Here is a 15,820-nt window from a genome sequence, read left to right as displayed (position 1 = left end):
AAGAGATGCAAAAAAAAAATCAGAGTTGCAAAACAACGACAAAGACCCAAAATGACCACAAACAAAAGAAAAATTCAAAAAGACTACTAAGAGACGTATAACAACCACAGACACTAAATAACTAGAGATGCTAAACAGTAACAAGGAAACACAAAAAGAGATGCAACCACAAAGAGATATAAAGATGCACAACAAGAGAGGCAAAACAACCACAAAGAGACACTAAATGACTAGATCTTCCAGCAAGGAAACACAAAATGACCACAAGGATGCAAAACCACCAAAGATACAATTAATGACCAGAAATACAAAATTACTTCAAAAAGATGCAAAATTACTGTTTTCCTGTAATGCCTATTTCCTATTTAGGGGGGCTGTGAGGGCTTTTACATATCTGCGTCCTAGGACCCATAGACTCATAGTCCATCTATGCAAACAGCACATTGCCACAAACCTCATCAGCATCTGTCTTGAGTCCTGTAAAATATGTGTGGTAATTACCCTAATGGATTTATCAGGGCAGAACTTTTACAGCACGTTCAATAAAAGAGCAACTGACTGTGTTCGTTCAATGGTCTCAAACGAGTCTGTAAAACCGTGTGAAGGGCTGCGTGAAAACGGTTACAGTAGATTAATGGCAGCAAAAGTTTTTCAGCACCCATTTCTCCCCACAGGATTGTCAGCATTTCTTACAATCAGCATGAAATCCATACATCATTTCAACAAAGCATAAGATAACTGTTAGAGGTTCGTATGCATTTTGGACATAGGTTCTAATCAGTAGGTGCTCTCTGAGGTATAACCAAGTGTCTTTGGTCCAGGATGGATGATCAGACTCATGAGTTTCTATGTGTCTCCAGGTGTTCTCGTCCTGTCCTGGTATCCTCCGGGCCTGGCAGACGACAATGGGGAACCCGCTGAGGATTTAGTACCAGGTGTACTGGACGCCGCATATAGACACAACCTCAAGGTAAAAGGCATCAGCACATTTTGAGTGTGTATGTGTGTGTGAGGACCTGAAACAAAGTGGGGAAAGAGTCCAAGGCTCGGGGAAGAGCAATGAATCAAATCTGTTCTGGGGAATGATATTCAGCTCAATTTTTACTGCATTCATCAAGTTGTCGCAGGAAAATGAGTGCTGATTGTTTAATGATTTGTTCATTTTAAGGCAGCAGCTGTTGTTGGAGGAGTAAGTTTTCCACCAATAATGTTGGCATTGGCATTTGCAGTGGGAGTTTAAAACTTTTATTTATTTATTATAGGTAAATCACCTTGAACATGTCTCTTTTGCATCATAAACTATAGCATGAAATATTGAAGACGAAGCAATATAAAAAATCTCACAACAGATACAGATAAAATAACACTTAAAATGGATGATACTAAAATAAGACTAAGAGTAGACTAAGACCAGAACAGAAGCATTTACCATAGAGTTTCTAATCGAATAAGAAATATCAGATTTATAAATTAAATTACTGTTTGGAGACTGTTCCAAGTGGTTGGAGCAGAAAATATAAAGGCTTTCCCTCCCATCTCTGTTTGTACACTAGAGACGGAGAGCATATTTATGTCTGCTGATCTCAGAGAATGATTGCATGATAAATTCTGAAATAAATTTGCAGAGATATGAATACAACTTGCCCAGAATTAATTGCACTAATATACAACAAATCATCATAATCCAGAACTTGTATAAAAAAGTGGCATTGACCACCCTTCTCCTAAATTCAAAAGGGAAACAGGACTTATGTCTAAAGTAAGCTTTTGTCTCAGTTCCTTAGCAATGTTTTCAACATGTTGCTTTTGATGTAAACTATACCAGACCGATTTTTTAAAGTTTTAATCGGACATTCATTCTCATTATACAAGACACTCAAAAGACTTCTATCTTCCATGTTGTCGGACTTCCCTGAACCAATACACATTGAAATACAGAGGACAATCTCTTTGGAATAATTTACCTACATCTCTACAATCAATTTCTACATTATCTTTGTTCAAAAAACATGAAAAAGTTTTTAATGAGCAAATAGCAGTTTTAATGAGCATTTCTTTCCTTTTTTGTTTGTTTGTTTTTTGTTAATGTGTCGCACATTGTATACTTTCATTCCTGTATATCAGTTTTATATCTATTTAGTCTTGACACCTTGAAGTTGTCTATGTTAGTTATATAGGTGAGGTATCTCCATAAGCCCTTTTGGCTTCCAGCCTCTCCTGCACAATTTTTTAATCTTTTGTTATTTTATTGTCTCTGTATATATATATGTATAATGTGCAAATAAACTAAACTAAACTAAACTAAAGACATTCATCAAGCCAAATATGTAATATTTGTAACAGGTATCAAGTTTAATTGTCTTCTTCCGAGCTTTAACAATGCCTGAGATATGGGCTGGATATTGGCCTTTTGTACCTTTAAGGTATCAGCTGAAATAACCCATTACAAAGTACTGTGGAAGCTTCTGCAGTCAAACAGTATTCGCATTCAAACCTTTTTGTACCAGGTCTAATTTTTGTTCTGAGCCAATCACAGCTAGCATTCTTGGTGAATTTGAGCACGGTACATTTGACAGAGTTGGCAGTTCAGCATAATGAGGTGCCACCAAAATATTCAAAAGTATGGCTAATACTACACGTCTGTGGTGTCTAATAATAATAAATGCTTAAAGCGGGAAGGATTATTTCATAAAACTGGTAATATGAGTAACATAATAAAGCATCTCATCAAGCATGGAGAAAATGTCAGGGTGGACAGCTGCACCATGTAAGGAAAGGTATCAAATGAACTCTAGCTTTATTAGTACCATCATCACTTTAAGAGGATTGGTATCATATTTTTTTAAATGACACCCAGTCTTACTCAAGATGTCTGTGGGCTTCCTCTTAGCATTGAAAAACGACATCATCCTAGTTTTATCCACATTTAGTACTAGTCTGTGTTGAGTGTGCTGAAACAACAAAATATTAAAGGCAGACTGTATTTATGAAGTGTTTATAAGGGAGAAGATACAGTTATATAGTAAACACCTTATCATCTGCATAGAAAGGACAGAACCTTGAGCCACTCTGTTAAGTATATTCAGCCAGATTTGACTGTGCCCATTGACTGTGACACACTACAAACTAAACTAAAAGACAGAATGGCTAAAGCTGACACTGACACAGCCAGTGTTCTGTATAGTTGTATTAAAGTAGGCTAATTGTGTTATACCTCCAGCTCAAATGTCTATGTTGGGAGAGATACCCATTATTTTACTTCTGAATGGTAGCCAAAATATGAATGAGATGTGATTTGATGTGTAAATATGATTGCCTGTCCATTATCTCTCCATCCATTCATCGCACTAAGAGCACAGTGACACAGGAGCTACCAAAGGATTATTAATACTTCACAGAGGTGAGCAGAGAGCTTAACGTTGCTCAGGAAAGTATTGTCAAATCAACATTGCCCCGCACCGAGTTATACACAGAAGTGGCTGTTTCTTTTTGTCACAGGAGAGTAAGATTGAGAGCTCTTAAAGTTGCTCTGCTGCCTCCGATAAAGCTGCCTGTGCTGCTCAGGGATTTGACTCCGGATGTTTGCAGCTGCAGTGACATCTCCAGCATTAGATAAAAAACAGGTCAAAGAGATGCGGCTGCTGCTGGATCAGTTGTTCAGTGAGGAATGAATGAGCTCCGGAGCACATCAGCAGGGTGGAGGGGTGGGGGGTGTTTGTGCCAATTAGGTTGGAAAATGGCACATTGAGGGAAATAACCGCCCATGTTGGTCTTTCTGCCTCCTGTCGCCGTATTGAAGGCTTATTAAACTTTTACAGTGCGGGTTTGCTCATAATGGGATACAATTTATGTCAGATAGTCTTCTGATACAAACAGAGGGAAGGTAAAGGAAGGCAGTGGGAGGGAGAAGGAGAGATACAAGATTATGACACTATCATTGGTAACAGCTGTCAGTTTTGACATAATCAGTTTGAAGTGTTTTTGTGAGATTTTCACTGAAAATCTCTCTAAAGGTAGAATATGTGAGAGATACATCATGTGTTCATGTGGATGTTAAAAGCTGCTCAGAGTTCAAATTGAGTCTTCTCTCTGTGTGAATTTGAAATGACTAACAAGATAGACAGGCTTTAAGAGTTTTCCTGTGTCAAAGCAGGTGGCGTTAATAATTCACCAACAGCATTTGCAGAACACACTAAGTGTTTAAATAAAGAAAAATCATCCCGCTGACATGCTAGGGGGGGCAGGAAACAGATAACAGCATCAGGATTGCTAAGCATTATTATGTTTTTTGGAGCTGAAATGATTAGCTGATCAGTTGATAGGTTTATCGACAGAAAAATAATAACAATTTGATAAATCTTCTCAATTTTTTTTCAAGCAAAAATAGTGAAAAAATGCCAAACTATTCTGCGGTTCTAGCCTCTCAGTCAAGGAGACTGGTGATTTTCTTTGTCAGACATAATTTTAGACCAAATATATTTGAGTTTGAATTGACTTAAACTTTCACTTCAGACTAAAGCTGTTCCACTTAGACAGTTTAGCTTGGTGTAGTCAATGCTAACTCAAGCCAGGCTAAAACAAGTTTGCATCGTGAGCGTGTATGGAGAACAGAGGCAGCCCAGAACAGCTCATTGCTGAAAAGAGGATGAGATGTCACAAAAAGAAGTAAACGAGTTCTTTTCTTCTCAACAGTGAAACAAACCCTGCAGATTAAACTATATGAAGAATATAAAGGGGTAATCATGAAAAAAGGTCAATACTGCTGCAATTAACAAAACAAGGGAGATGACTAGTAGAAAAAAAACCCACAGACAAAGTTATGCCAACATAATGTGATCCTGGCACGAGTTGTCCTGTGCTAATAGCTCACTTGGTAAAGTGTCCACTCCATGTTACTGAGGCTTCAGCAGCAACACAGGTTCAATTCCAACCTAAGGCTGACCTACATATTGTCCTTCTCTTATTCCTTCTCTTCTTGTCCATCTTCAGCTGTACTATGAAGCAAAAAGGCAAACTCCATTAACATAATTTTAGAGAAGATATACAAGCTTACTTAATGCTTGTTTGTCTTCACAACTTCAACAAAATGAGTGAATGAATACATAACTGTAGAACAACTTTTGCACACTTTTTTAAACTACAAAATCAAAGGCACCGGCTTATATCTAGAGCTGGTACCTGGGCACCGCACAGTAGCTGCCCATTGCACCTAATACAAGGATGGATTTTAGTTTAGAGTTTTTCAGTTTAGAGTTATTAATTGTTGCCGTCTTAGTACACCACCCAATTCAGTTAAGGAAGAACACTGGTCTTCCTGGACGAGCTTCATATTTCTGTGCTGAAGTCTATTGAGATGTTGTCTTATAGGACCAAAAATAGCAGTCACTGACTTATGAGTAAACAAGTTTTATTTACAACTTGCAAAAGTTATCATCAAGGTTAATTACAAAGCAAAGTAGTTGGAAGGATGATTATTGCAACACAATTCATTATCATGCCAGTGTTTGTATCCTGATGTGGAGATAAAGATAATTTATTTTCCTGCAGCGATGTGACACATATTGGCCTTGTCCTCCGTATAATAAGTCTGATGAGAAGCAGTAGTGTTGTTGGGCCAATCTGTCAGATTCAATATCACATTTGTTTGGTCTGCTGTTTGGCTGCAGGCAAAGAAATATTGTATCTCGGCGAGGGCAAGACAAGAACGTCGGGATTATACATGCAACGCCAAGCTGATGAGGTTTTACACATAATGCTGTCAGGAGAGAAGCTAATAGATTGAATTTAATGGCATGATTTCTTGTCATCAGTGACCTAGCAAGCGTGACATTTTCATGAAAAGCATGGCAGAGGAGGCGTGTGTGGAAAAACAGACAGTGACAGGCTTTCTACAAATCAACTGAGCATTTCAGTGTTTCATTGAAATAAGAAGGCACTGCTTATCTTTGTGTTTTATGGAAGCACTTAGAAGATCACTATCAGAAAGCAGAGCAGAGAAAGCCTTCAAATAAAATGTATTCTGTGCACGGCAGCATGTGGAGTGCAGTTTTTCCAAGCAGTCCTCTTCCATTTCTCCTTGTTTTTGATGAACTCCTCCCACTCCCTCTGCACAGAAGGACATTTATCTTTGGAGTGCTTCTTATTGCATAATTTTGGTAAAATGCTGACAAGGTAAAGAACTTTGGCTCTCATCATTTGGAGCTCTAATGCAAACAACCTTAAAACATTTCTTTGCTCTTTTGTACTGAAAGGCAGTCTAAAAAAAGGAGGGAGGGAAGCCCAAGTGAGGGGGACAGATGGTCCCACAGGAGTAGTGGATAACATCCAAAAATGTATCAGATCAGGATTAAATAAACACACATATCTGCAGTCTGCTTTTAGTAGCAAAGTGGCTAGCAGCCAATCTGAGAAATGTATTGTGTTAGTACATGAGCAGTGTGGAAAACTCTTCGAGAGTCTGTATAATTACACCAAAACAGTCTTTTGTTACTGAAAAGTTGTTTTGTTGCCCGAGATAAGATGAAGACAGAAAATGCCTGGATGAATGGACTCACAGAAATCTTCTGCATGTGTATTAAACAACACCTGTCCATATGCGCTCCCATGCTTTCCATCTGATATCTTTGTCCTTCCTCGTCCTGTGCTGTCATGTCTTGTTTGTCACACCAGCAGTGCTCCTAACTGTGAGGATGAGGGTTACAGTGAGCTCGGCACTCTTCCTAACTAACTGCTTGACAGAGCAATCTTAAACAGCATGTGAATGAGTCTTTACAGTGATTTTATGGAGCTCAGTGGGGCATGAATATGGCATTAACCTTTCCAAGATTCATTATCGGATAAACCTATTAGGGAGCCTGCGGCATTGAATTGCTAATGGTCCCCTATTGACCCCCCAAAATATTGATGTAGTTGATGTATTCAAATTTGCTTGTTTTATTCAAACTGTTTAAAACCCAAAGATATTTGGTTTACCTTTATATATGATAGAGAAAAGCATCAAAACCTCATATTCAAGGAGCTCAAACCAGAGAATGTTCAGCATTTTGGCTTGAAAAATTAATTAATTGTCAGGATAGTTGCTGATTCATTTTCTGTTGATCGGCAGATCACTTAATCATCTAATTGTTGCAGCTCTAATATAAGTGAAGATAACAACTCCCATGATCCCACACTTCTTCATGATGTCATCAGACTACATCTTTTCTTACTGGTTTAATGTGAGAGAGTCAACTAGCAAGAATTTACATATTGTGCAATTAAGAGCTCTTTTCCAAGACAGGCTTGAGAACAAGAACGGAATCACAAAAAACATCAGATAATAGCCTTGAAATCTCCAAGGGGAATGTAATGAGAGTGGTTTGTAGTTCTTTTTTTTTTTAAAAGTGCAAAGTACTTGAAACCAGTTCTACCCAGATTAGTGCATACATGAGGTATATAGGTTAAGTACTGGATAGTGTGTGTTTAACACAAGATAGCTATTTCTTATTGAATGATATGCAGGTGTTTATTTACAAGAGGGATTCAAATCAATTTAGGCAGATTTGAGTAATTGATTTGTGTGTTATGGAGTTGTAGAGGACCGCTGCCCCCCACTCACTCCCTTTTACCTTGTGTTCTTATCAAGAGGAGGATGAAGAAAATTTTGATAAATTGGAGCACTCTTGGAAAGACAGAATTTTTGCCAACTGACATCCAAACACACACCTCCTACAATGATATTGCTCTGCGAGCTACTGCACCCTAATGGTTTAGTACGATAGGCGCGTTTAGCTTGTTGTTCCGGGCCACATCTGATTGATTAAGTTATGGCTACAACCCCAAGTTCAAGATGAGTCTCTGAGTCATGAGTAATTAATGTTTTACAGGATTAATTTGGATGGAAAAATACTTGAATATTTTTCAGCATACACAGATATACTGTAGATTTTGACAGAGATAACAAAAGTACACATATTCTTGTAGTCAAGTAGAAGTACAAATATTTGTGTAATAAAAGACTGGTAAAAGTAGAAGGTATGCACTGATGGTTACACCAAGGCATCATTGTTTCTACATGTTATTGTCTCATCCATTTAGGTTGAAATAAGTCTTGATTTTGGGAAGATGGGACATGAGGATGCAAAATAAAAATAATCAGGTACCTTCAAATGCATTAAAACACCAGTAATGAGTATGTTTTGGAAGTGTAAAGAATAACAAAGTATAGATAATTATGCTAAAATGTAGAGTTATCAGAAAGATGAAAGTAAAGTACAGATACCCAAAAACTCTACTTAAGTGCAGTAGTGAAGTATTTGTACTTCATTACTTCCCACCTCTAGATTTTGATATCCCAGTACTGACTCTACTTCTCTACTCAAGTAAAAGTGAAGAAACACTTTCTCTGAAATGCACTTCAAGTAGAGAACTAAAAAGCAGCTCTCTGAAGGACATTTCAGTTTCAGTTTTTTTCAGTGCAAAGCTAACTGAACCTCACTTTTTCTCTGCACCCAAGTCTCTCCCTCTCTCTTGTCTGTTTCATCTTGTTACATCTGTCGTGCATGATGTGCACTGATTCACCAGTGTGTTACCAAGGAAGCAAACTAGTGTAGATATTTATGTTAAAGAGTAGAGAGTTGTCTTGCTCTCAAATGTACTCAGAACTGAAGTGGCTTATTTTGCTTGATTGGTAATGCAGCCTTGCCAGAATTGTGGAAGGTTTATGCACCCATAGTGGTATATCGAGCTTTAGATAACAGACATGTGCAAAATTACATATCAGTAGCAGAACAAGTCACCAAAAACAAACCCAGCTTCCATCATACTGGCAATCCCACACCTCACAGCTAAAAACACACTGACCCCTCTTTGGGTAATGCTGTTCAAGAAAAGCAATGTACTTTTTATTATATAAGTTGAACAGAACTCCAGCAGCACCCACACACTCCTGTATCATGTATTTTGTACGGCACAGTTGGAGAGCAGATCACATGGAGCCTCCACAGCAGCGCTGCTGCTCGACCTCAGCTTGAAGTGGAGCTGAAATAGTCCTTCTGCCCAGGGGAGGGTGGGGGCGGTTTGGTGGGGACACGGTGGAGGGGCATTAGAAGGGAGGGAGCAGAGGGGAAATGTGCATCATGGGTCCCATGACTCAGTTTGCCTCCCTGAACAATCTGTACCCTGAGGGGCTATAAAAAAGTTCTATCTAGTAAGTAAGTAGGCCATGTAGCCGCATGTTCACAGGGGAATAAGGCCCATGGGTGCCCTTTGATGGCATCAACCACACTTTCTTGTTTCCATATGCATCGAGCAGCTACATTCAGTCTTACATGACCCTCCAGTATTGTGTGTGTGCATCCACTGGCTTTGACCACAGAATGAAACTGACACTTTTGCATAAAGACTTGGGCTCAGCTTTGTTGGAATTGATCTAATTGTTATAAAGGTCTGGACCTTCATTGTTGTGTTGGCTCATATCCCTCCTCTTTTTGCTTTCTGCATGACATGGCACTAAATTCCACTCTGCTCAGCATAAATCATGCTGGGGTCGTTCCAGGCTCATGCTGTCAATGTTTATGAGGTATTAAAATGCATCGACTCTGTCTCATTTACTTCGAAATTACCACAGAGTAATGGGCCAGTGTGTTTGGAAAATGAGCTGTTTTCTAGTTGCGTGTGATGTGCTGCAGTGAACAGTAGACCATAACAGCTTTTCTTTGCCTATGTGGATGATAATTATGTGGCTTCACATCCTCTAATACCTCACAGTGTTTCACACAGGTTCATGTTTGATCTCACTTCACTGGACTGTTACTTTACAAGAAGTCCAGAGTTATGGCTTCATAAACATTCATCAGTGTTTCACAAACTATGATTTACTCAGCTGGCCAGGATCGTTATTCTTCTTATCTTCCTTCAAATTGATATTTTGCCAGCAAAGTGCTTCTTAACCATCAAAATATATGTTTTGTGGCACATAAAAGCACTTAGCATCTCCATTAGTGGCACAAGTGATTCTGTTTTTCTTGCCTCCAGCTGAACGATCATCTACAGACATTTAAAATTGTTTGCCAGGCTGTAGCTGATTCCAAACAATCCATTAGTACACTTATGGTCAATGTCACAGTGACACACTCAGTGCCAACAGTCCCTTTTCCACAGAAAAACTCCAGCATGGTGTGCACAGTGTGCCTGAAGTATAGTAAACAAACACACAACATGCACACTGTTACAAAATGCATCAAACAACGATTTCTGTTCTTTAAAACTGCAATTTTTCTGTCAGTAATACTGTCAGTTTCGATAGACTGCTTCGATTCAGATCATTGACTGTAAATAAAAATTGGCACTGCGTTTGCACTTCCTCCCACTGTAATCAAAGTATACCGGATACAAGCGCTGCCATTTTGCACTGGTGTTGTCATTTGAAGCCAGAGTCTCTATAGTAATGATTGTGGTTGGAGCTGCGGTATCGAGGTGCTGCCCATACATCCGGCTGACTCAATTGTGAGCTGTAGTCATGTACACACTGCAGTTACAACTGCGGGCACTACAGTTAATCTACGGCTTGGAAATACGGGGCATACAGAGATAGAGAGAGAGAGAGAGAGACATGCTAGGTGCACATTTACGCTCAACACTCAGCAGCACAACTTTATTTATTTATTTTTTTTAAGTTATGTTATGGGCTTTTCTTGCCTTTATTTGATAGTACAGCTGAAGAGTAGACAAGAAAGGGAGGTGAAGAGAGAGGGAATGATATGCAGCAAAGGGCTGCAGGCAGGAATCGAACCAGCGGCCGCTGCAGAGGACTGACAGCCTCCATACATGGGGCGGACGCTCTACCAACTGAGCTGAACAGCACAACCTTATTGATTATTGAATAGACCTTTTGTCACAGCAGTCATTCTGACATGAAATAGTAGGGTAAACACAGGTCTTTACCAGTGATACTAATTAAAGTCCCATTCAATTCAGGTTGTACAGAGTCAGGATGCTGCTATTGTTGGTTCACTGGAAAGACTGTGCTACACTAAATGAAACAGGACCTTAAGTAGTATCAGTAGTAACCCCTGTTTACCCTCCTATTTCATATCAATATGGCTGCTGTGAAAAATGTCTATTCTGTTTCCTGTGGAGAGTTTCATCTGTCCTCTTCAGTTTTTAGTTTTGCTGCTTAAATGTTCCATGATGTTATGCTGCCGTGACATTACTGCACACATGGATACGAAACTGAAAGCAGCCTCTCTAATCACTAAAGTAAGTTGTTAAAGCAAACAGTCATGTATCACAACATACAGTAAAGAAATCACCTTGAACACTCGCACTGCTTGAAATACTTTAAAAGGATGAACTCAGAGACCATCTCATCCTGGCTCAGCTGTCAGTCATGACATGAAACCCCCTTTTTATAGCGTCAAATGGCTATATAAAACCAACTTGATCAGAAAAATGATCACTTGAACAAACATCAGTGCGATAAGAACCACCTAAACTTTGGGAAAAATTTCTTTTTAGTTTGACCCTGTCCCAATCGTTATATACAGTCAACAGTCCAGGTGGAAATATCTCTCCAACAGTTGGATGGATTTCCATAACATTCATTGTGCCCACAGGATTAATACCAAAGACTCTGATGATCTCTTTTAACTGGAAACTGGAATCGTAATAACTCTGATTAACAATTCCCCCAGCCCCTTTATCAGATGAATTTTAATTTGTCCAATAGTTTGGTTTATGGCTAAATACCTGTAAAACTAATGATATTCGCATTGGGCTCATTTGCCCGTTAGCTAATTTTGGTGTGGTAATACTCTTAACTAAGGTAATATTAAATATCATAAATATTAAATTTGCTTTAGATCAGTAAGAGGGCTGCAATTTAAGATTATTTTCATTAATCTGCTGATTATTTGTGCAGCTAGTTAAATGTTTAGTGTATAAAATGTAAAAAAAAAAAAAGGTGAAAAATACTCATAATTTCATTATTACTCGTGCAATCTTCAAATTGCTTCTTTTGTCCATGTAACACGTCATAACCCAAAGACTGTTTATTTACTATGATAAATAACAAAGAAAAATAGTAAATCCTTACTTTTAAGAAGTTGGCATCGTCATTGTGAACATTAGCATGTTGATTTTAGCATTTAACTCGAAGCACAAATGCACTGGGCTAAATGCAGACTTCCACTAGGTTTTCATCAGGGATAAGACTGACATCATACATCACTGGTTATGTCAGCCTTGTGTCGCTCACTCAGTGACATCTTGCATCCATTTAGTTGCTGTTGCCTTCCATCATCTTAAAAAGCCCCTTTCCTTCACGTTGTTCCCCTTGGGTGTCCACTACGTCAAAGTGTTTCGCTTTGATCATACATTATTCAAAGTCGCTGAATTCTCTTGTCGTGCCTTGAAATATTCAACTTAAGCACTTTTTGTGTTCATGTCATTTCAGGTCCCTTGTTCCCCTGCTGCTTTTGTTCATCAATTGCAGATATCCATGTCTAACTGAGCCATTAACTGGGTGTTACAAAAGTCACCAGAGGGACACCACTTAGGGTGAAAAACATCTCCTACAGTGTGACAGAATGTGTCATGATAACATGATTCCTTACAGTCGCTTCCTGTCCAAAAGGATGTGCTTGAACGGCTAACTGTGGTATGTTGTACTGGTGGCTAAAGTCAGTGTTGTACTCTTTTATTCATAGGCTTTTAGAAAGCCTGCAAACAAGCATAGTCCTCTGTAACATGGTACTAGTGTAGAAAAACCAAAACAGATGCCTGATGTCATGCTATGCTTTAGGGCCACGTAAGGTCAAAATGGTACATGACTGACTTGTTTCGCACAATTACAGTGGCAGAACTTTAATATAAACTGCATTTTATCAAGCTATTTTCTTGGTGGTGACTTGTTAAACTTTAATTAGAGACCAGAGGGTCAAATCGCTGCACTTGTCAGCCCTGTATGAGGTCCCCCCTGAGAAGCTGAATGTTGATTTTGCATCAATATTTTCTAAGGTCACCTGTGAGTGCTGACTGTGATGTAATTTTTTAATGGCAGTAATGTGATGAATGGAAACCAACAAGGTGTGTGTCTTTGTGCGTGTTTTCCCAGGTTGCATTTCACATCCAGCCATACAGAGGACGAAACGACCAGAGTGTGCACGACAACATCAAGTATATCATTGACAGGTAGGCTGCACCTCTTCATCACTGACTCAACTCAAATAGAAAACCATTAAGATTTCATGCACAGTTGAAAGAACAGAACTGAAATACTGAACTGAAAGCATTTCTGATTATATAAGGCCAGTCTCATGACTTATGAATGAGTTTTGAGGCAAAAGCTTTTTTCTGACCTTTAGTATCAAGGTCTGAAAAGGAGACCAAGTATAAACAAACTCAAACACCCAAAACAAGAGCTGGCAAGCAAATCTTCATGTTTCATCTTGAACGTTTTCTCCAGTCAGATCCTCCAGATCATGTTGTCATTAATGGAAGAGTTAGTTACTTTCTGATCTTTTCATTGGCACAAGTGTTAGTATACTATTGGTTGGGGTTCAATTAAATTTGTTGTGGACATTTAAGGTACCAAGAGAATAAATCTTAATGTTTTTAGTGGCCCTACAATTGTTCTTTAATAACTTAACAGTATAATATGTAACATTTCTGCCTTAAAATGTCTAAAAATGACTGGACCTGGGGGCTGTATTTTGTTGAGTTGTGAACAACATTATCCCAAATGTTTCCAACAATGATCAAACCCCTGAGAAATCTGTCATTTTATTCATGGTAACAGTGCGTTTCATGTAGTTGCCTGTCAATGGCATTCATCGAAATACATGGCAGTGGTGCTTGTTTCACAGTGAAGACAACAACTCCCATGAGCCTTACTTAATGACATCATCAAACTTTTTTTTATTGTTTTGATGTGAGAGCCCACTAGCTTCCCCTTTTGTTTCTCCTTACACAATATTTAAACCTGTAATAACTGTTTTATTTGGCCACCTGAGGGAAGTGAAAAGAGGGTTTAAACTCAATATTGACATTTCATCACCTTTTAAGTTTCTAAGTTGAAGTTGTTAGCCTACAGTTACATTTACTCAGCCAGCGGTTATGGAGCAACTTATTTACTTTTACTTACTCATTCATTTGGAGTCACGTCTGACTACCTGGCAAATATTTACTCTGCTTTTAGCTTTGTTTTTGGTCTCCACCAACTCTTGAGGCATTTTAGGTGCTAAATGCTTCTCTGTGTTCACCAGTTTGTTGCCGGCAGTGTCTGTCTGCTGTTTGGTGCTGAGCAGGTAGTGTACAGTGAGTTTTTAGAGCATTTTCTCCAACAGCAGCCCCCTGCTGTATACCAAAAACAGAGAAGCAGCAGACCAGCTAAAGAATGTAATGACACTTGCTATAATGCTTCATAAAGCTGAGCGGAGCTTCAGATTTGGGAGATAATTCTGTGTAGGTTCATTATTAAATATATTTTGTTTGGCTGCACCATCCCATTTAACAAAAAATATTCTCCATGTCTTTTGCATGATTTTTGTCAAATTTCCACAAAATTCAGCCTGATGTATTTCTGTATCTAATCACCATGAACTACTTATGCTAGTTAATATTTGGAGGTGAGTTTGCAATGACTGACCCATGGTGGCCAGTGGCTAGTGAAGGTGATTGTTAGTGGGTTGTGAAGTGCCATCAGGCCAAAATATTCACTTGTTCCTGAGAAATACCAAAGACTGTCAATAAACTTAGTTTCATGCTCCCCACAAAACTCTTGATATTTTCAACATGAACTTTTTTCTTGTCATCCTCATGCCTCATCCTCATTGTGTTATGTGTTATTTGTATGAAGGGTGCTATATAAATAAAGTAATTGATTGATTGATTGATACTGTCTTATTGTCTTTAAAGGTACGCTGACCATGGAGCCTTCTACAAGTTTACAACCAGCACGGGGAAGAGCCTCCCTCTGTTTTACATCTATGACTCCTACCTGACTCCACCAGAGTCCTGGTCTGAATTTCTGACTCCCAGTGGCTCACACAGTGTGCGTGGCTCTGCTTATGACTCCATCTTCATTGCCCTGATTGTGGAGGAGCGCCACAAGCATGACATCCTCGCAGCTGGCTTCGATGGCATGTACACTTACTTTGCTTCGAACGGTTTCTCCTTCGGCTCCTCTCACCAGAACTGGAAGGCCATCAAAGCTTTCTGTGACGGCAACAACCTCCTCTTCATCCCCAGCGTTGGACCCGGCTACATCGACACTAGCATCCGGCCGTGGAACAACCACAACATGCGCAACAGGGTGAACGGTCGTTATTATGAGACGGCCCTGCAGGCGGTGCTGAACGTGAGGCCAGAGATCGTCACCATCACGTCTTTTAATGAATGGCATGAGGGGACGCAGATAGAGAGGGCAGTGCCCAAAAAAACAGTGACTCGTGTGTATTTGGACTATCAGCCACATGGACCTGATCACTACCTGGAGCTGACCCGCCGCTGGGCAGAACAGTTCAACAAAGAGAAGGAGCAGTGGCTCATGTGAGCGGACGTCAAACTGACTTGAAACAGCATGCTCTAGTGGAAGTGTGTGTGTGTGTGTGTCTACACATGAAAGAGAAAGAACAAAGGATAGTGAATGTAGCGATCAATCAGTATAGATGTGAGTGCATCAGGAAGGACACGCTTTTCCCTTTAACTGGCGGGACGTGAGTTTCTGAGTGTGTATTTGTCCGCACACACGCTGATCTGTAAGAATAGGACCCATGTTGGTCATGTGACTGTCTTGGTTTGAGTTTTCAGGTAAAGCATTAAAGGGTTTTTCTTGAGAGTA

At 39.3% G+C, this 15,820-nt stretch overlaps 1 protein-coding gene across 1 annotated transcript in view; it reads left to right on the top strand.

Moving 5' to 3' along the window:
* The window catches only part of LOC146321808 (glycoprotein endo-alpha-1,2-mannosidase-like protein), a 24,375-nt gene extending 8,555 nt beyond the window's left edge, over positions 1-15,820 (top strand). The window contains exons 3-5 of the mRNA XM_084727085.1: positions 861-970; positions 13,094-13,170; positions 14,896-15,820. Coding sequence (XP_084583211.1) covers positions 861-970; positions 13,094-13,170; positions 14,896-15,532 — 824 coding nt within the window. The 3' untranslated portion in view covers positions 15,533-15,820. The remainder of the gene's footprint in view (positions 1-860; positions 971-13,093; positions 13,171-14,895) is intronic.

The sequence above is a fragment of the Lutjanus erythropterus genome, chromosome 9 (assembly GCF_056507025.1).
Source record: "Lutjanus erythropterus isolate fLutEry1 chromosome 9, fLutEry1.hap2, whole genome shotgun sequence".
Lineage (NCBI taxonomy): Eukaryota > Metazoa > Chordata > Actinopteri > Lutjaniformes > Lutjanidae > Lutjanus > Lutjanus erythropterus.
The sequence above is the reverse complement of the archived record's forward strand: the minus strand, read 5'-3'. Positions and strand labels throughout refer to the sequence as shown.